Source organism: Phoxinus phoxinus (genome assembly GCF_949152265.1).
Source record: "Phoxinus phoxinus genome assembly, chromosome: 5".
Taxonomy (NCBI): Eukaryota; Metazoa; Chordata; class Actinopteri; order Cypriniformes; family Leuciscidae; genus Phoxinus; species Phoxinus phoxinus.
Window position 1 is genome coordinate 21,464,219 of NC_136880.1, and position 20,404 is coordinate 21,484,622.

General features: G+C 36.6%; 2 protein-coding genes across 5 annotated transcripts; one reads left to right on the top strand and one right to left on the bottom strand.

The window, feature by feature from the left end:
* Window positions 1-893: 893 nt before the first annotated feature.
* On the top strand, window positions 894-12,413 carry elovl1a (ELOVL fatty acid elongase 1a). Of its 4 annotated transcripts, none has more exons than XM_079613969.1 (8): window positions 894-1,163; window positions 8,774-8,865; window positions 8,994-9,184; window positions 9,693-9,773; window positions 10,283-10,339; window positions 10,471-10,576; window positions 11,217-11,356; window positions 11,639-12,413. In XM_079613969.1, exons 2-8 carry the CDS (start codon window positions 8,805-8,807, stop codon window positions 11,948-11,950), a joined length of 948 nt encoding a protein of 315 aa, XP_079470095.1. In that variant the 5' UTR covers window positions 894-1,163; window positions 8,774-8,804; the 3' UTR covers window positions 11,951-12,413. The 4 variants fall into 4 exon arrangements, with proteins under 4 accessions (XP_079470095.1, XP_079470096.1, XP_079470094.1 ...); XM_079613970.1 differs by having other exon boundaries at window positions 1,154-1,257; window positions 11,639-12,362; XM_079613968.1 differs by lacking the exon at window positions 894-1,163 and adding an exon at window positions 7,014-7,150 and having other exon boundaries at window positions 11,639-12,362.
* Window positions 12,414-13,187: 774 nt separating this feature from the next.
* On the bottom strand, window positions 13,188-19,653 carry cdc20 (cell division cycle 20 homolog). The gene is made up of 11 exons (XM_079613967.1): window positions 19,445-19,653; window positions 18,442-18,654; window positions 18,219-18,361; window positions 18,018-18,114; window positions 16,530-16,655; window positions 16,248-16,444; window positions 15,468-15,562; window positions 15,168-15,393; window positions 14,948-15,073; window positions 14,742-14,859; window positions 13,188-14,617 (listed from the first exon to the last, which is right to left on the bottom strand). Exons 2-11 carry the CDS (start codon window positions 18,632-18,634, stop codon window positions 14,457-14,459), a joined length of 1,482 nt encoding a protein of 493 aa, XP_079470093.1. The 5' UTR covers window positions 18,635-18,654; window positions 19,445-19,653; the 3' UTR covers window positions 13,188-14,456.
* Between the last annotated feature and the right edge of the window lie 751 nt (window positions 19,654-20,404).

Genomic DNA, 20,404 nt, shown 5'->3' on the forward strand with positions numbered 1-20,404 from the left:
CTCACTTTATTAACCAATGTCTTTGCTACTGACCTTCGATGATCCAATCATAATACTAAGCTAAAAAGTCTTTAGGTAAACATTACATTTGTTTCTTTTCTTTATTTTCCTGTGTCCTATTCTTCTGCCATTCAGAACAGCAGCACAGCTGGAAGGTTTGTTTGCTGCGCCCTCTACTGTACAGATGTGTATTTTGCATTTCTTTTGACATTTGCCCTTTTGGTGTGAAAGGGCCTTTATATTTGCCAAAAATCTAACTTTTTTTTTTGTTATTAAAAAACAAACATGCAAGCCCAGCCCAGGTTAGAAAAAGTAGCGCAAAAGAATCGTAACGCATTACTTTCCATACAAAGTAACGAATATAAGGCTTTTTTTATAAGGCCCAAAACATCACATGTTTTAGCATTTTTTTAACACTAACTATAACTGCACTAACGTTCAAACGTTTGGGATCAGTAACACTTCTATTCAACAAGGATACATTAAATTGATCAAAAATGACAGTAAAGAGATTTAAAATGTTACAAAGGGTTTCTATTTCAAATAAATGCTATTCTTTTGACCATTCTATTCATCAAAAAATCCCGAAAAAAAGGTATCACGGCTTCCATAAAAATATTAAGCAGCACTGCTGTTTTCAACATTGATGATAATAATAAGATATGCTTCTTGATTATCAAATCAAAATATTGGAATGATTTCTGAAAGATCATGAGACATTGAACACTGGAGTAATGATGCTGAAAATTAATACATAACTGTGTATATATTATGCTATTTAGGCTTTTAATTGTATAAATTTTGACTACTTATAATTGAATAATTCTTTTTCAGGCACCTTTGTAGACTGTTTGTGGAAAGTGTACTTTTTTTGCTGTAGCACAGCGACGCCTACTGGGTGTCACTTACAACACAATACGGGATAGTAGCAGCAGCACAGATCATTTAGCTCATCAAAGTCATACATTGATTTTAATAACGCTTATCCGTTTAAATCATGTTGAATGACTCTCATCAGAAAAAAACTCTTTAAAGGTGTCCTGATACAAACGTATTGGCATAATAAATTAAAAGAAATGTCTCAGGAAATAATGGATACAAAAACAATCCAGACCTTCCGGACATCCAGACTGCTTCCTGCGTCATGACGCATGATTGATCAGGTGGGAATTTTGTGCATCTTTTGTACATGTAAACTTTTTCGTACTTTATTCTGTAAGGTGACTTTTGTGGCTTTTACAATACTGTATCAGCAAGGTAGGAGGCTACATCACAAATGGGTTAAATATTCTACCATGTAACTCGGTGAACTGTGGTGACCTGTGTATGAACGTGTAACCCACGATGCACTTTCCACAAAATGTTTTTCAGTCTATGAATTAATTTAAAATAGTCTTCTTACCTTTCACTCTTGACTAAAATCACAGATAACAGGCTAATTAACATTACCATGTGACACTTGGAACACTATTAATGTATTTTATTGAGTGAATTTCTGAGTGTTGTGGCATTGCTGATGGATTTGGATTGAGTTTTAGGGGATAGAGGTGTAAAGTTGTGCTTTGTTACGGACTTGAAGAGCTGCATCTTTAAAGGTCATTGAGTGTTCAGTTGCTTTTCAGACTTCAGTGTTTCTCAGATTCAGCAAATGTTAGTATGTATTTTGCAGTGGTGAAAAGAGTATGAAGAAATTTACTGTTGAAACTCACACATGTAGGCTATGATTAATGTACTCCCTTTGGTAAATCCAGATTAAGCTGGCCTTTGTGTTCTAGTACATTCTAGCTGGTTTAAGTAGCAACCCATGTCCTAGGCTACTATCAAGCTTGACCACTTAAAGATGCTGGTTTGTTGCAGCTCCGAGATGGTCCCTCAACTAGTATTTTAGTCAATATGCTCCAACAAGTATTTACTCAATATTTGTCAACACATGCATCTTTTTTTGAAAAGGTCCAAACTTTTAACCGGTTAAGCCATTGTGTCAAACCTTTCAACCTTCTCTTATATTAAGTGATTTGAATGGGCAACAACTGGTCTGGAAAAAATAATGTTTTGGTAACAGTACTGCCTTTCTGATTCATAAGAAAGGATAAGCAAGTTTAACTTTAATGCTTTAAAGTTACCATGAAATCAAAATGTACTATTTTGGAGCAAACCATAACCATCCAATCAATTCCTGATGGACAAAATCAGGTTTTGCCCTACTTTTTTTTTTTCTCGAAGCCGTTTCACTCAGATTATGGAAGCTTCTGCCACTGAATAAATAGATTTTGTTTTCAGAGTTGCGTGACATAAGCTCAATTGCAAGTTATAAAAGTCAGTATTGGGAGATATAAACGGCCATTTCTGACTTATATTTTAGTTTATTCTGAGTTTATCTCACGATTCTGACATCTTTGCTTGGAATTGTGAGATATAAGCTTAAAAATTGTCAGAATTGTGAGTTTATGTCTCACAGTTCTGACTTTATAACTCAAAATTGCGAGTTAATATAACGGAATTCTGACTTTTTTTTTGCTCAGAATTGTGAGTTTATATCTCCCATTACTGAATTTATGCAATTGTGCTTATATCACGCAATTCTGAAAAAAAAAAAGGTCAGAATTGAGAGATGTAAACTCGCATTTGCCTTTTTTATGATTCATTCTGTGGCGGAAACAAGCTTCCATACTCGGATATATGTCAAAATAGGGGGGGAAAGCCACAACTTCCGTTTCATGCTGACTTTAGCGATGCTTTAAGTGGTGGATATTCTTAGAAGACATTCTGTGTGTGCTGACTGCATTCCATCCACCCTGAGTAGCATCCGTGATCGAGTAGGTAACATAATCGCTTTGGGTCTCCGATGACGTTTCATAAATGAGCAAGGTGTGGCTCGAGATCTCTCTTCTCTCTGTGGTTGTTGTCGTCAGACATCCTCTTTGCTCTTCTGAGTTCATTATTCATTCATGGTGTTGTATTACTGAAATTTCAGTCGGTGATGTTTTTAGTGGTGGCTGTGTTTTCGTTGATTGACATGGCTACTCCGATTTCTGTTGTTTACCCAGTGATTTACAAGATTTCAGATTACGTGTAGTGTTTTAAAATTGAGGTTGTGCAATAGAATATGTGAATTGATGACATCAATTAATTTGGCTGAAATTAAAATTCCTTAGAAATACCTAAATAATTAGAATAAACAACAAATGCATAAACATATGTATAACTTTGACTTGCTATTCTTTATTTTAAAACTAATTTAAACCGCGTGATTGAAGCTTTATGATTTTAAGAGACTGCATGGAATACATTTTTTTTTTAATCTTCCACACTAGAGAACTTTTTTTAAAAAATGTGATTTAAAAAAAAATAAATTACCATTTACATTACCTAAAACACGTTCTCTTATACACTACCGTTAAGTTTTTTTTTTGTTTTTTTTTTATATAAAGACATTTATAATATTACAGGGGATTTCTATTTCAAATAAATGTTGTTCTTTTGAACTTTCTATTCATCAAACTATCCTGGAAAAAAATATCATGGTTTCCACACAAATATAAAAATCAGCTTATTAAAATAAATTCTGAAGGTAATAAAAAAAAAATTGTTGTATTTTTTTTTATTAAATAAATGCAGCCTTGGTAAGAATAAAAATGATGGTGTGCATCAAAAACATAAAAAAATATTACGGAATATCGACCCCAAGAAAGAAATGATAGAGATGTCTTTGTTGATAGAAAAAAGTCCATTGAAACGTAATATCAAATATATACACAACAATTTTCTAATTGAAATAGATAACATATTTCAAATATTATGTATAGGAGTATTCATTCTCAATTTTTAACAAATATTTAAAGATAAATCTAATGTGTCATATCATACCCGCCCTATTATTTAAAATCCAACTTTTACTTTTAGTGGTTTATGAGCTCCTTAAATTTTCCCGAAAGAGAAAACTTGAAAGAAACCGTCCAGTTTCAATAGGCTACTTTTAATAGTTATTCCCTCTATACAATTTAAAGGATGTCATATTTTGAGCCAGTGTGAGGCTGATACTGAATACAATCCATCATCATTTCTATTCAGAATCTGCTGATGTCTGTATTAGCACATGAATGCAGACCAGCACCCTCCTGTTTCTGAAAGTCTCTCTCCAGCATCACAGCAGTTCTTATGGATAGCTTCCATTCAGGTCTAGTCATCAGTTTGATTCCTGAAAACACACCCATTTAATGTAATTCGAAATTACATTAATTCAGTTTTCAGTCACAAGGGCTGGAACGAGAAGCAAAGGTTTATTCAGTAGAGTAACGAGAGAAATGAGAGACGGCTGATTCTTTAAATTGAATCATGTATGAGCAATTGTGCTCTCAGACTCTCCCAGGTCATTAGTGTATGAGGTTCCTTGTTCAGTTTGACCTACAATTTTGAGTATAGCTGTGGTTTATTGTGTTGATGTCCATTATTTTCTTGGCTTAGGTGTGTTGAGGACAGTTCTTCTAACACGCATGATTGGCTAAACGAAAGACAACTTCTACAAATGTACCTATTCTGAGTATCTAGATGGTCATTTATCAATACATCTACTGCATAATTATGCATTATTAAACATTTGGTGTCTACCCGAGTCAAAGCTATAACCAGCACTGCTGTGGCCGGTGACACAATTGATCAAATGTCCGATGTGATGTCCTGGTTCATAGAAGTTGCTTTACTGTCTGCGGTTGAAGCGTTAATACTGGAAATGGAAACAATGGGGAAAAATAGGTCAGAGGTCACCAGATGCTGCCAAAAAGTCAGTCACGTTTATCTCGGCCAGTCAGGTGTTGGGTGAAAGTACAGTGAAGGAAATGCACAGTATATGATCCCCAGGTGTGAGGTGTGAAGAATACGGTGATGATAACCATCTGGAATGTAAGACGAATTCCTGGGAGTGTTACTTATAATCGTCACACAGAGAAGTTTCTTGAGCATCAAATACACTTGACCCTTGAGCACTTGATGCTGAAAATTCAGCTTTGCCATCACAGGAATAAATTACATTTTTAAATATATTACAATAGAAACGGTTATTTTAAATTGTAATAATATTTCACAGTATTACTTTTACAATTTTTTTTTTTTTTTTATCAAATAAATACATCCTTGGTGAGCATCAAAACATTAAAAAATGATTTCCGACCCCAAGCTTTTAAACGGTAGTGCTGCATATATTACCTGAATTATTTAGTTTTGTATGTTGGATTACATAAATAAATAGGTTTAGAACACCAATCTCGGTTAAGTAATACCATAAAATATAAGATTGTCAGGGGATTTAACACTGGTTTTTAATATCGCTGAATCAAACTGGCTGTTATCTGCTGATGCTTTTCTGTGGCTTCTGCTTTTTCTATCATGTCACCTAGTAGCAACAGTAGTCGAATGTTCTCGCAAGTAAAATACTTGCGCTTTTTGAGCTTGGCTGGCTCAATATGAACGTATTATTCAGTAAAGACATTTCTCCTTATTTCGAACTTTATTGGTATAAAGCGCTCTTTAAAATTGAGTCAAGAACCCTAAGGTTCTATAATGAAACCCATTGAACCTTTTATCTAAGAGTGGTATGTTTTGATATAAAAAGAGAGGAATAGAGTTCTGGAAACATTCCTGTGTACATTAATTCCCAGTTATGTAGACGTGAAATGCAATTGATTAAATGTAAAAATGTAGCAGTTGTGACAGTGTCAGTTATCAAACTGCTTTTTGTGTCAGAGAAAATGGTTCGAGCGCAGAGACTCCCCACTCATGTCAGGATTTTTGTCATTCTTCACCTCCTCCCGGACTGCTGCAAGAATGCGTCAGTTTGAGGATCCCACACCCTGTCCTCAACGTCTGAGGAACGGGTCAGACCAGTGCTACGGGAATCCATTGAAACCGACTGGTAGTGTCCCTGTGTAGAACAAGTGCCACATGGACCATGGTGTCTCAGAGCTGGAGGGCTCACTAGACATATCAGATACATGTCTATGTCATTGTTGCTGTTGTGATTTAAAAGATTGTGGTACAGCACATCTAGCTAGAGATTGAAATAGAGGCCCAGATTAGCCATAGTAACACATTAACACGTGAAATTAAACTGATTTAATTACACTAGATATCTTGGTTTTCTTAGAAAAGGGTGGCTACAATGTCATTTTTCCACATATTATGTAGCAAAAAAAAAAAAACTGCTTCAGTGTTGTTATTGTTAACTAAAACTAAAGCTATTAAAATATATTTTATGTTAATAGAAATAAAGCTAAAATAAAATGTAAAAATTAGATGAAAAACATTTTAAAAAAACTGCCTTGGCAACTAACTAAAATATAATAAGTTGAAGTACTACTTGAAATAAAAATAAATTAATATGACTAAAACTGAAAATATACAAAAACAATATAATTCAAAAGATTTATAAAAAATACAAAATAACACTAATCTGTACACTTATTCTACACTCATTGTGATTTATTTTATTTATTTAGTATACCATATATATGAAGTATATATATATATATATATTTTTTTTTTTCATATGTTGCCTATATATTTCCATTTTTCTCTGGCTTTGCATATAGGCCCATATTTGTGACCCAAGGGAAACAAAAGACTTTTCATTGTCAAGCAGTCTCTGCTCAATTCTCGCCTACTTCCACTGCATAATAAAAACCTAACCAGTATTAGAGCCAATCACTGACCATCCTCTCTAGAGAGAGCCAATCGATGAGTGTTTCGGTGGGTTTCAGAGGGCGGTTCCTGTCTGCTGAATGCAGGCTACAGTCCCGAAACCAGGTGGGTGTTGTCTCTTTTGAATGAGCTGCTGCTCAGGTTTATATTAGGCACTGGGAGTGACTCCTCTGAGCGTGGCCTGTCTCTGCCTTGGCAAAACTCCCACTGGCCTGTCACTTATTCTCTCACTGGGGGAAACGGCTGGGACTGAGGGCCACAGAAAGAAAGGATAAGGACACTGGAAAGAACCAAAGTTCAGAGACTGTTTCCACTGCTTACTTGGGTCTGTCATCAATTTATTTGCCCCTGTGGGGCAGTATTATTTATTTTTTAGATATATTTTTAAATATATTTATTTTATTTATTTATTTATTTATTTTTGGCTGGGTTGACTGTATCTACAGAAAGACAACAGGTAAGCTTAAAACATACTTTTGTATTTTCCGTAGCTTGTTTCATGAACGGCTGTATCCCTCACTGTCTCCTATCAAATTGTTTCTTGGGATAGTTTGTCTATTTTCTCCTTATTCAGGTGACTGAGAAGTGTGATGAGCTTAGACCATCTTTGCATCACTCAGAATTTAGTTTTTGTGTGTGTTTCTTCTGTTTATGGTTATGTTGTCTGTGTAGGATTGACTGTTTGTGACTCATTTTCGTGATGTTGTTTTTAGCAGTTCCTGTCTAGTGAGTTAATCTGATTCTATGACGGAATATATATCTGTTTCTCCACCTCACCAGTTTGACTGGCTTTACACTATTGCACTGTTCATTGGAGTTCAGGCAGACATCAGCTTTGTTGATTCTAAGAGCGAGAGGACAGTAAGAATTTTGACTACAACAATTGCGTGTCTTTATGATGGTTCTGTTCTCTTCTGATGAAACAGATGGTGATGCATTAGATGTGTAGGCAGATAAGCAGTGAAGGGTCTGTTTAGCGTGCTTTGTCATCCTATCCTATTGTTTCACAGACAAGGCTTAAGCTAGTCCCGGACTAAAATGCATGTTTGAGCAGTTTTAACTGAAAGCAACTTGCACTGATGTTAAAATGTCACTGTTTTTGTCAGTTTTTGTTGTTTTGTCTCAAGACCAGTAGTGTTTTTTTTCTCTCTCTCTCTCTCTCTCTCTCTCTCTCTCTCTAAGGCACGTTTATAAAAGCTACCTGAATGTCCTAATTGAACTAAGGTCTAATCCTGGCTTTATCTAAGCCCTGTCTATGAAACCAGGCCTAAGTCTTTATAGTCCTGTTCGGTTTGTCTGGTCGGATCCCATGTGGGTTTTGAGCTGTAGAAACACACTAAATAGTCTGTTCATTCAATCTTCTCTGTGTTACTCAACATTGACATACAGAGCTAGAAAGGTGATGGCTTTATGTTGTTTCCCAACATTTTTGCATGGGCAACAGATGTCAAATGCTTTTGGAAAGTTGATGTGCTGCTTAACTATTTTAAATGACATTTTTCAAATTCTTATGCAATTATGCACGCAGAACTTCTTATAAGAGACTTCATGGTATATTTGTAGGAAGTACTATATTTGTACATATAGTACTACATGCCATATTTGTGGTCTCTTATATTTGTAGGCTACAATAAAAAAGTGTACATATAGTTATGTATTAATATTTTATTCATTAAAAAAAAAACAGAAAACGTGACTGGATGACCATTTAGAATAAACTAGTGAAGGCAAAAGGTTGACCACTGATCAGTTACAGGACCAATTTCCCTTATATATTCAAATCAGGATTTTGGGTTAAAAAAAACCTGCGCCAACTACACATATTGTAGTACACTCAATAGTATAGTTGGTAATAATAATAGTTTGGCTTTGGTAACACCGTGTCCGTGAGCCACTCAGGTTGGGCTTTGTATCCTGTTCACATGGCCAGCTGTTTCTTGTTTGCTTTTGCTGGGCTGCCATTGTTGACTCTGACTCCACTGTCCTCCTGATAACGGCATATTACTCTGACCAGCCTTTCACTAGCTGGATTGTCATTGTTTGCTTGCCTAGTTTTAACACATTTACTTATGTCCTCCAGTTTATTGGTTGTCTGAAGAAATAAAGACAAGATGTTGGAAGAGGTGTTTTCGAGCGTCTCGAGGTTCTACGACTATCTTCTGGAAAGAACTGGTAAGAGCTTATTGCACTCATTAAACACTATTAAAGCTTTCAGATTTGTTGTAAACAGCACTGCAGTAAGAAAGATGTAATGCAGGCTTGTTTCATGCGGCTGATCGGTCGATGTGTCATTTTCTCAGATGCCAGAGTGCGTGAATATCCGCTGATGCAGAGTCCCATTCAGATGACGCTCATCTTGCTGGGATACGTATTCTTTGTTTTATGTGTGGGACCACGATACATGGCCAATCGCAAACCTTTCAGCCTCAAAACAACTATGATTGCCTATAACTTCTTTATGGTGGCCTTCAACTCCTACATTGTTTATGAGGTAGGAAACCTTTTCATTTCAGTGTTTGGGAGAGTAACTCAACTTTTTCATGTACCCGAACTGATGTCTTTGAGGAGAACTGCTAGAGAAAGATGCTCAAAAGTGAAAATTTGCTCACCGTGCAATGGTATTTCTTCTGTAGATCACAAAAGGATATGTTTAGCAGAATCTTCAAGTTACTCTCTTTCATATAATGAAAGTGAATGGTGACCATAGCTGGCAAGCTCCAAAAATGGCAAATGGACACCATAAAAGTATCATAAAAGCAGACTTGACAACATCATGGTGCGTTTTTATGATACTTTTATGGAGTTTTTTTTAGCTTATGGGCATCATTCATTTTCATTATATGAAAAAGAGCAGCGTGAGCATTCTGATAAATGTATTTTGTGTTCCACAGAAGAAAGAACGACATGAGGGTGAGTAAATTATAACAGAAGAGAAAAGATGAACAAACCATGTTATTGTGCTTTTGTGTCATTTTTTTCGTTCTGTCTGATGCTTACAGTTTTTGATGTCTGGCTGGGGAACAACGTACACTTGGAGATGTGACCTCTGTGACACTTCCAACAGTCCTCAAGCTCTCAGAGTAATTTTGTTTCATTCAAACATGTTCTTATGTTATTGAAACGAATGAATACTTTTATTCAGACGGAACGCATTTAATTGATCAAAAATTCGATTTCCAATAACTGCTTGTTCGTAAACTTTCTATTCATCAAAGAATCCTAAACAAAAAGCCTCACAGTTTCCACAAAAATAGTTAGCAGCACAACTGTTTTCAACTGTAATATTGTTTCCTTGAGCATCAAATCGGCATATAAGAATGATTTCTGAAGGATCATGTGACACTGAAGACTGGAGTAATGATGCTGAAAATTCAGATTTGCCATCACAGGGATAAATTATATTTTAAAATATGATAAAAATAGAAAACAGTCATTTAAATGGTAATAATATTTCACAATATTACTAGTTATGGTGTTTTTGATTAAATAAATGCAGACTTGGTGAACATTTAAAAATATTTGAAATATCTTACAAACTCAAAACTTTTTGTCTAATTTGCTAATTGTGTGTTTCTCCTTATATCCCCAGATGGTTCGAGGAGCCTGGTTATTCTATTTCTCCAAATATGTTGAACTTCTAGATACGGTAAGAATAATTTGTCTTCATGCCTTAAATTCGTGTGTTTCAATGCTATATTTGGAATAGGATTTGCAAAGGCATCTGGCACAACATACAGTAGCTTCCAAGAGTTAACGAGAACTGTGTCTGTGATCCAGGTGTTTTTTGTGTTGAGAAAGAAGCACAGTCAGGTGACGTTCCTCCATATCTTCCATCATTCCATCTTGCCCTGGACCTGGTGGTGGGGCATCACTCTTACTCCTGGTGAGTCTATCAACAGCCGTCTTTTCACCGTCTAGGTTAACTTTAGACCCGATATAGTCCAGCTATGAGTAACCCACTTCTAGACAAAATAACCATGAATTTGGTTTCATGTCGTTTTTGCCAAAATAACATGCAAGATGTATGATATTCCATCATGTAAGCAAAGTCAACAGTGATTTCAAGGTGTTTGGTTTCATGTCTTTAGCATGTTCTATGCGTAGTCTGTGCGTCTATACTTGGGCTATGGTTTAGACGTCTGTTAAATTTTCACCGACAACCCAAATTTTGCCTTGTTTTAGCCTAGACATCAGGGCCGTGTTTGGACGGCTATTAGACGTCTTTTAAATGCAAAATTGCTTTCTGGGTAGTTTAATAGATCAGTAGTTATTAACTGGTTTTGCTTCAAGACCCAGATTGTGCCTTTGGCCATGAAGTTACGACCCAAATAGGATAAACTCTTTTTTCATATGAAAATAAAAAAGCCTATGAAATTAGGGGGCATTTCTTGTTCCTTTTAAAGACTTCTTTCTTTCCTGCATGTGGGCAAAGTATAAACAAGGGAATAAGGTTAGGGTGTATTAACTGGTGTAAAGGTGTCTAATTTCAATTACTTCCATTTATTTTCATGTGAACATGACAGTCGGTGGCATGAGTTCTTTCCATGCTTTGGTGAACGCTTGTGTCCACGTCATCATGTACACCTACTACGGTCTAGCAGCTGCAGGCCCGCGCTTCCAGAAGTATCTGTGGTGGAAAAAGTACATGACAGCTATCCAACTGGTTAGTAGAAACTCATTTAAACTCTTAATCGTATGTGAGTTAATGCGAACTGCATTTGCATCAATGTGTAAGCAAAATGGTTACAATCGGTTCTTTCTTTTGGGAGACAGTATCTCCACTCCATTTATCGTGCACTCTGATCTTTGAAACTCTGCAGACCGTTTACATACACAAACAGCGTTACACACTACATTAAAGATAATATCCACAAAAAAACGCATAATAGGAGCACTTTAAAAAGATGGAGCTATGATTCAATTTCTTTCCACGTTTTTTCCACAGATTCAGTTTGTACTGGTGACTGTACATATCTCTCAGTATTACTTCATGGAAAAGTGTGAATTCCAAGTCCCCCTCTTCATTCATCTCATCTTGATCTATGGCACGTTTTTCTTCATCCTCTTCTCAAACTTCTGGATCCAGGCCTACGTAAAGGGCAAGCGACTACCTGTTTCTAATGAGGACAAACCCAAACAGAATTGCATTACCACTGTGATTGAGCCTGTGGTGGTGACCAATGGCAAACACTTGGAAAACGGCAATGTGCACTACACTAATGGATTTGCCCACAATGGTAAAGTGAAGGAGATCTAAGTGGGCCAATCAAAACATCAGAGACATGATTGTTAGATTATTTGTCAAATGTTAATTTTATTTACGATTGCACGGGAGATGAAACGGCACATTGGATCTGGTTGGTCCCCCTTTCTTTGTATTTATGGATGTTGGAGGCTGGGGAGCACTATGCATGAAGAGAATTCGTCCACTGAAGTTGGCTTAGTTGACGTCGCTCTGAAACCTGACAGCATGTCTGTGGTTTAATCCGGTTGACCCTATAGCTTTTTTCCTGCCATATGAGTCTCCCTGTTGTTTGCACACTGTACAGTTCTCACAAACTTGACTGTAAATAAATATTTCCTCAGTTTATTGGAAATGTATGATTTGTCCATTTTTCTAGAGTTTGTTCGTAACTTATCAGTTAATAAAGACTTTTTATAATAAATTGTATGTTTGTTTGTTTTTTGCTTAATGCTTCATTTGTGAAGTTTATTTTTATAAAAAAATGAAATGAAACAAAACATTGTTTACATGGTGTGTATATTAGACACTCCATGCGACTTGCATCCTTACCTTGCTGGTAAAAATCGCGCAAAGCCTTAATATTATATTATTATTTTTTGTCCAGAAAGTTTTTATCATTTCATTTTTATAATATTTTATATTATAAATTTTTTTATGCAATCACATTTTTTATCTTGTTTACTTTTAGAGTTCTAGATTTGTATCAATAAATAATATAATTGAAGCACATTCTTCACATTCTTTCAACTTGAATTCAAAATAACCAGTTTAAATCAGCTCATATCTCACATTGGGTCAATATGGGTGTCTCTGCCGACCTCTTGTGGAAAACAAATAATATAACATGTTATTTCATGACTCTTGCCACTAGATGCTCTTATAGCAAATTAAAATAAATCTGCTCCTGGGTCCTGAAATCAGATCCTGATTGTATCTCTTATTCAGATTATATGTATACGGAAGCATTCATTCCTAAGGGAGAGAAGGATTTGTTCCTTTTATATTACAACCACATAAATCCTCGAATCCATTCTTTTTTTGTGTTCGCGGATCACTCAATTTCTAAAAAATAAAAATGAGTTTCATTCAATTGGTCAAAATTACCCGAAGGATGAGAATTGAAAGATCTTAAGTTCCCATTGCAGAGCATTTAGACTGCTTGAGACAGAATATATCGCATGTAAAAGCGCAATGCACTGCAGGCGGACAATCGAGGCTACGTCACTTCTCAAACATTCCACGACCCGACACGAGGTGGACAAAATACACAACTTCCTTGAGTGAAAGTACAGATACTACTGGTCAAATATTAGCTACTCCATTAAAAGTAGAAGTTGTAAAGACCGATTTTTACTTAACAGTACAGAAGTACTTGTTTTAAAAGTAAAAGCATTGTCGTATTACAATTATGCCTGTGAATCTATGCCTGCCTAGTGCCTACCTACCCCCTCATTTTAATATCAATGTATTTCTTGAACAGTTCCAGTAGTGGGAGATTGAATATGTACACTCAATATCATCCACAATGGTTTCAGACACCAAATGGCTGTTCACTCAAATAGTGTCCCATTTAAAGTTTTTGGGCTTTTAGTACGAATGTTATAAGCCTTACTGTTATCTGTAAGCTAGTTTGCTCCAAAACAATGATACAATTCACATATAGAAGACCAAACTCAACATAGAAAATGTAAATCAAGGTGATGTCAGAATACATCAGAATGACATTAATCTAAAACTCTAGACAGACATTAGGGCTATATTGTGGTTGAAAATAACTGATGTCGTACCAGGATTTGTCATTCAACATTTGGCACCACTGCCTTCAGCTTATGAACATCAGAAATCACCAAATATTACATGGTTAATTGCTTGCTCTGGAAAAGCCATTTATTAGGATAAAACACTTCCACCAATATTTTTCCCTTCCATTTATAATTTCAAGCTAGTCACAAAACACCTAAAGGCTTTCAGTGGTTTTTAATTCCCCCATTCTGCCAACATGGCAATACATGACTCCACATAATAGCATTTAAAACCATGCATTAAAATACAAAATGTAACTACTAATTGAACACATCCAGTAGAGCGCTTATAAGGCAAAAAGCAGCATGTCAAAAGGTGGAAGAAATTCTTACAAAACTTTATTTGAAAATTTACATTTCTGTACACTTTAGTGATTATTTTAGAGTTAAATATGAAAGAACTTGAGTAGGAAAAATAAATCACAAATCGTTATTCAAGGGTTTAACTTTCAAAGGAGGTGGTCTTCTGGAAAACTCATTTTTAATTTAAAAACACATTTTGCTTCTGAAAACGCAAGAATTAGGGAGTGTCTACCAAAACTTAGTGTAGAGCTTTTGGCAGGCATGACAGCACGTAACATTGCATTGTTTGGCTTTCAAAAGGCTGGGAAATTCTAGTCACAATGGAAGTTTAATAAACAAACCGCTTCAGATCTTTAAAACTTTCCCAACTCCCCGTTTGTTGGATGCATTAAAAAAAATAAAACACTACATGACTATCGAATATGTTGTTGAATAATGCTGTTGGTGGGCTTGGGCTTCTTAATGGCATCCTTTTCAAAACCCTTCCAAAGTCGAATGGTTTCATCAGCAGCAACAGAAGCCACAGTTGAACCATCTGGACTCATAGCCAAGTTGAGGATTCTGTCTTCATGTCCTGAGAAGGATAATTTGGGTAGGACAGGAATTTAAAAATGTAAATTCACAATTTAGTGTGGTTATAATGTTTAACTGAATGAAGGGTGACCACACAAATTTACAAAGTACAAACTCAAACTTGCCTTCAAGCTCTGCAACTTTAGTGAGTGAGGGGTATCTCCAGATGATAACCTTGTCGTGAGAAAAGCCATGGCCAGACACCAACTCTTTGTAATTCGGTGCAAAAACAAGAGATGATACCTGGAGGGAAGCGAAAATGTAGTAATCGTATCACTTAAGATAACATTACCTGTGCTATAACATGCAGGGATACAGTGGGTGAGCCTACCTGTGAACAAGTATCAAATGCACTGATACAAGAGCCACTGTTGGCATTCCAGATGCGAATATGACGGTCACTGGTGCCCCCTCCTGACGCAAGGATGCTAGGCTGCCAAGGGCACCATGCCAAAGCCTTAAGGGTGCAAAAGGGACAAATATCTCAACTATAACCTCAGTGGAAAATCAGAGAAGGAATAGAGGTTCACATCCTTCCAAATTCAAGTTACCTTGACCGCTCCCTGGTGTTCACTTAGAGCATGGACGGCTTGATATTCCGAACCCGTCGTCATTGGCCAAATGTACACCATATTGTCATTGCCACCGCTAGCTAAATATTTCCCATCTGGAGACCAGGTAAGGCCACAGACTTCCTGAGTGTGCCCACCGAAGGTGAAGATGTGGTGGTCTGCTACTCGAACATCATGCTGATGAATCAAACCAGATCTGGAGCCACTGTGGAGCACAAACAAAGTGTTAAACCCCTCGAATGCATATAATCTGCAGAGTGCAAGGAGATGCGGTCTTACCTAGACAAAACATGATCATTCCAACTCAAGCAACCAACCCTTGCCGAATGGCCATCCATGCTGCGGAGGCGCTTTTGGCACTGAACATCCCATAACTGCAAAAAAATTGTATGAACCTTTGAGAAATTCAGCAAACAAGATGGCAATTTTCAGAGCAATATTTCTATTTCTTCTGGTTTATGCATAATGGCTGCAATCTCTACATAACATCCATCATGATAAACTGAACACCGACATGAATCAAGGATCACAGTAGAACAGTGGTTCTCAACCAAGCATCTAATGCTCACTAGGGGGCCTAAGAAAACATCAAAATTTTATGTAACCGACTTAAAACAGTGACACACAGTGACTAACTTGTAAGACTAGTCTTAGCAGTTTATGAAACCTGCCCCAGGCCTCAACTTAAAATAAAAAAAATACAAGAAACCAAATTAACTTGAAGTAATGCAAGCTGACAGACAGACTTCATTCATGCACTCAACTGTCATCAAGAATTAAAATGGAAATGTATTATATTTAAAGGTAATTTTGACCTGGTAAAGTCATTGGCATTTTTATAATGAATATAAATGTTTGTAGTTATGTAAAGCATATGTAAAGAGTGAATAATTATCCCCATAAGTCACAAATATCTAGAAAAGTAATGTAATATTATTGGTAATAAAGTACATTCAGTTATTTATGGGGTGGGTGGGTATTGGGGGTTTGGAGTAAAAAAGGGGGAGAATCATAGTATAATTATTCAGCAACAGTATGAGAAAACTAAAGTCAAATTACCTCGACTTTACAATCACTGGTTCCAACGGCCAAGAAATTGCCATCTTTGCTCCATGAGACAGAACAGATGTATTCATTATCATCCTCCATTTTCTTCAATAAAACGATGCTCCCCATGCCAGCATCCCACAAATACACTTGGTTGGCAAGGCCAACTGCCAAAACGTTCTGCCTTCCCCAATCCATCAGGTTCAGATCTGAACATAAATTGCAACATTAGTCTCACATAAATAAATCTCTTCAAATTAGACTACATGGTGTAATGCAAGACTGTCAGCTCACAGAAGTCGTTTTTGATATCAGGGGCATCTAGAATTCGCTCTGGAACGGAGGCAATGTACCGGCTCTTCTTGATCGAGACCGGCGTGGGAACCTGACTGTAGAGAACCTTCAAGTTGTTCTGATAACCTGAGGGAGATGTACAGTTAATTTGAGGGACCCATTTATGGAATGACGTTACCATGGCAAATTAAACTTCAAGGGATGGATCACCCTAAAATTTTAATTGCCATTACCAACTCACCCTCAAGTTGTCCCAAACCTATAAGTTTTTTTTTCTTCTGTGTAACAAGATGACATTTTAAAGAATGTTGGTAACCAGACACCCATCGACAAAAATAATTAAAAAAAAAAACTATGGAAGGACGATGGGTGCCGTCAACTGTCTGGTTAACAACATTCTTTAAAATATCATCTTGCTACACAGAAGAAAATAAACGTACACAGGTCTAGAACAACTTGAGGGTGATTAAATGACAATTTTAATTTTGGGGCGAACTATCCCTTTAAACCAATAAGTAGGGGTGCACCGAAATTTCGGTCGCCGAAAATTTCGGCCGAAAATGGCATTATCGGTTTCGGGCCGAAATAAAAAAGCCAGCCGAAAATGTCAACCGAAAATGAATGTCAACCCGCGCCCTCCCATCCGCGTGCAAGCGCTTAGGTTTCACTCACGGTCGAGCTGTCACTCGTCACCCTCCCCTCCCCTCCGTGCTCAAGCAGGTTTCACTCACGGTCGAGCTGTTTGCACGCGTCTGCAAAGATTGAGCATGTCAGCGGTATGGAAGTATTTTAAAGTTTCAGATGAGGACAACCAGCGCCGCCGCTCCCACCACGCGCATCATGCGCTGTGCATAGGGCACCAAGAGATGAGAGGGCACCAAAAAATTGCGTAATGAAAAATCAATAATTATAATGCCGATATTATTACAATACAGACATCCCAAGTCTCCCGGAAGTTCCGGGAGTCTTCCGCATATTGATAGCGGCTCACTGATGCCCGCGAATTGGTTAAAATCTCCGGAATCTAGAGCGAGCGTGCCCGCGAGACAGAGACTGTGCTCCAAACCGTGTAGGGAGCGAGAGCAATAGACAATTATGTTCACGGTTCTCTGATGTTGGTTTATGGTCAAATGACATGCAGGTAAACAAATATTTTTTAAATCTTTGATTTACTGCATAAAGCGCATGTAATATAAAATAAATATAATATATAAAATATTTTAGGTTTTGTTATGTAACTGTTAGTGGTAATACAAGTTTGATGATTATTCTATTGGGTTGTGATTTTTCATTTCAGATCCATTACAAATTAAGCAATATAAATAAATGTATATTAAAGTTTTTAAAAGAAGCCATTTTCGGTATCGGTTTCGGTTTTCGGCCAAGTGCATCCTAAATTTTCGGTATCGGTTTCGGCCCAGAATTTTCATTTCGGTGCATCCCTACCAATAAGTCCAAAAAAATTCTACAAAAAAATAAAACCCATACCCTCAGGGGCGTTCAGTGGCTTTCCTCCTAAATGCAAGATCTTTGCTTCCTCAATGTCATATCCATTGAGTGTCACAGACCAAGCTTTCTGATTTGGCTGCAAAAACATTGACAGTCAGAAAACATCTATAACCTGAAGCATTTATAAATGATGTTTTATTGTAATTTATAATTACAACACACTTATTATTAGGAACTTACTGCTGTAGAGGAGGAGTCTTCCACCGGCTCGTTTTCTTTGGAAATAAGAAAACTTGCTACATCCAACTGTTTGTTATTTCTTGTTGGGATGAATCGATCTCCTCCTGCCTTAGAAGGGGTGTTTTGGGTCTTGCCGTTCTTTCCTTTTAAAGAGACATCAAATATTAACACTGAAGAGGACTATTTAATGTTGATAAAATTGCTGGACACATATGACTCTTACCTGGCGTTTTACTGGGGGTTTTGGAAAGGCTCACTGATCGGTTGACACTCTTGTTTGGTGAGAGGGTTGTTTTTGTGTTGGTGGAACTGGATGTGCTGGCTTTCCTCTGCCACCTCGCCATCGGGGCGTTTGTGATCGGCATGTCCAGCCGGAGGACATTGTGGATGTCAGTCTCAAACCCAAACTGGGACATTACTGCTACAGCGATGGTCACTGTAGGAGAAAATAGACAGGATATGGAATCTGGCCTCAGGGAGCACGATGAAGTACCGTTTGATGTTTATTTATTTATATATATATATATATATATATATAAATAAGCAAACATACATTTTATAGGCTTTCCATAAGCTTTGACAAAAGAATAACGTTACATGTAACGTCAGGGGTGTAACCATACCCTCATGTCACGATTCGATATATGATATCACAATACGATATTATAATTGCGATACTTTTAGACATATGATACAAGTTTTTTTTTTTTTTTTTTACTGAAATGCTAAATTAGTAAATACATTCGGGTGTAAATGAATTAGGCTTTGAGCTTGTAACTGTTAACCCAATGCACAGGACAATGAACCAGAATAGATTCATGATTCTAAAGCTGAAAATACAGAATTATTTTAGACTAATATACTTGCATTCTGGCCGTGACTAGACATTTAAAATAATGTAACGTCAGGTCACTTTTTACTGGTAACATTTTGGAATTATCAGGACCCACAAATATTCCCCCATTGCATTTATTATACATTAGTCAACAGTAGTGTAGGACTGACACCAAAACTCTGAAAACTTTTTTTTTCTCACATTTTTATATTTGGTGAGCTAACGTTATCCACTACAAATTGTTGCAATTTTGTATTGCGATATATTGTGACACGATACATTGTTACACACCCCTAGTAAATAGTTATAAACGCAACAGACAAAGTTGATTACTGCAGTAATGTGCATAACTAACGTTAGCCTAATCATAATAATGCACATTTAATCTTACCACAAATACAGCAACTTCGTTCCTCTGATGCACAGCAAAATTGACAACACAATTGCAACTTTCGTGAACTCTTCGTCCTTCCACAAGCAGAGTCAAGACTTATCTGAGGCTGTGCAGGTGAAAAAAGCTAACGGATGAACGCCAGTTTAAATGTCTTAAACGCGTGTCGTGATTGGACCATTCAAAAAACAAAGGTTTTCGCTGTTACCAAGGCAGCTAGGCAGAATGCTGCACGCTGATTGGTGAAACGCATCATTGAATACTTCCTGACAGTCTTACATATTAAGAGTCCTTCAAGATAATTTCTTATGCTCACTGCTGATTTTACAAATTTGTATTTTGAGGGGGAAAAATAAGGTATGACAGAATAATGTTTCTGAAACATGCATTCTGATTGAGTTGTTAACTGGAATGACATTCACTTTTTTCTGTGCTGCTCACATCACATATTATACAAGGAATTTTAATTTGTAAGACTTTAATGTGCTCACAGAAATACAGAAAATACACCATCTTGGCAGAATTGCAAGAGAATAGCATATTTATCAAATAATAAGAACACATCATACAAGTAGATTTATGACACACCGGAATATGCAATAAATCAAAGCAATATAAAAACAATGAACTGCATATTGCACACATAGATTTATAAAAGGAAACGTGTTTGAATATGTAATGTGAATTTATGTTTTGCACAATGTCTGGCCTGGCATTTCAGTGGAAATATTGAGATGGCATGAGAGGAATAATGATTCACCATTCTCTTTCATTGCATCTTTTTTCAATGCGGGTAACTGCCTGTTTCTTGACTGAGACTGTCATTAGCGGAACATCTGAAGTCATACGTACATGTTAGAAATCTTGAAACGATGACTTTTCGTTTCGCTGAGATATCCTTTTATTTTGAATAAGAGTCAGTCACAAGAGGTTAGAACTTTTATTTTGAAAATGCTCAAG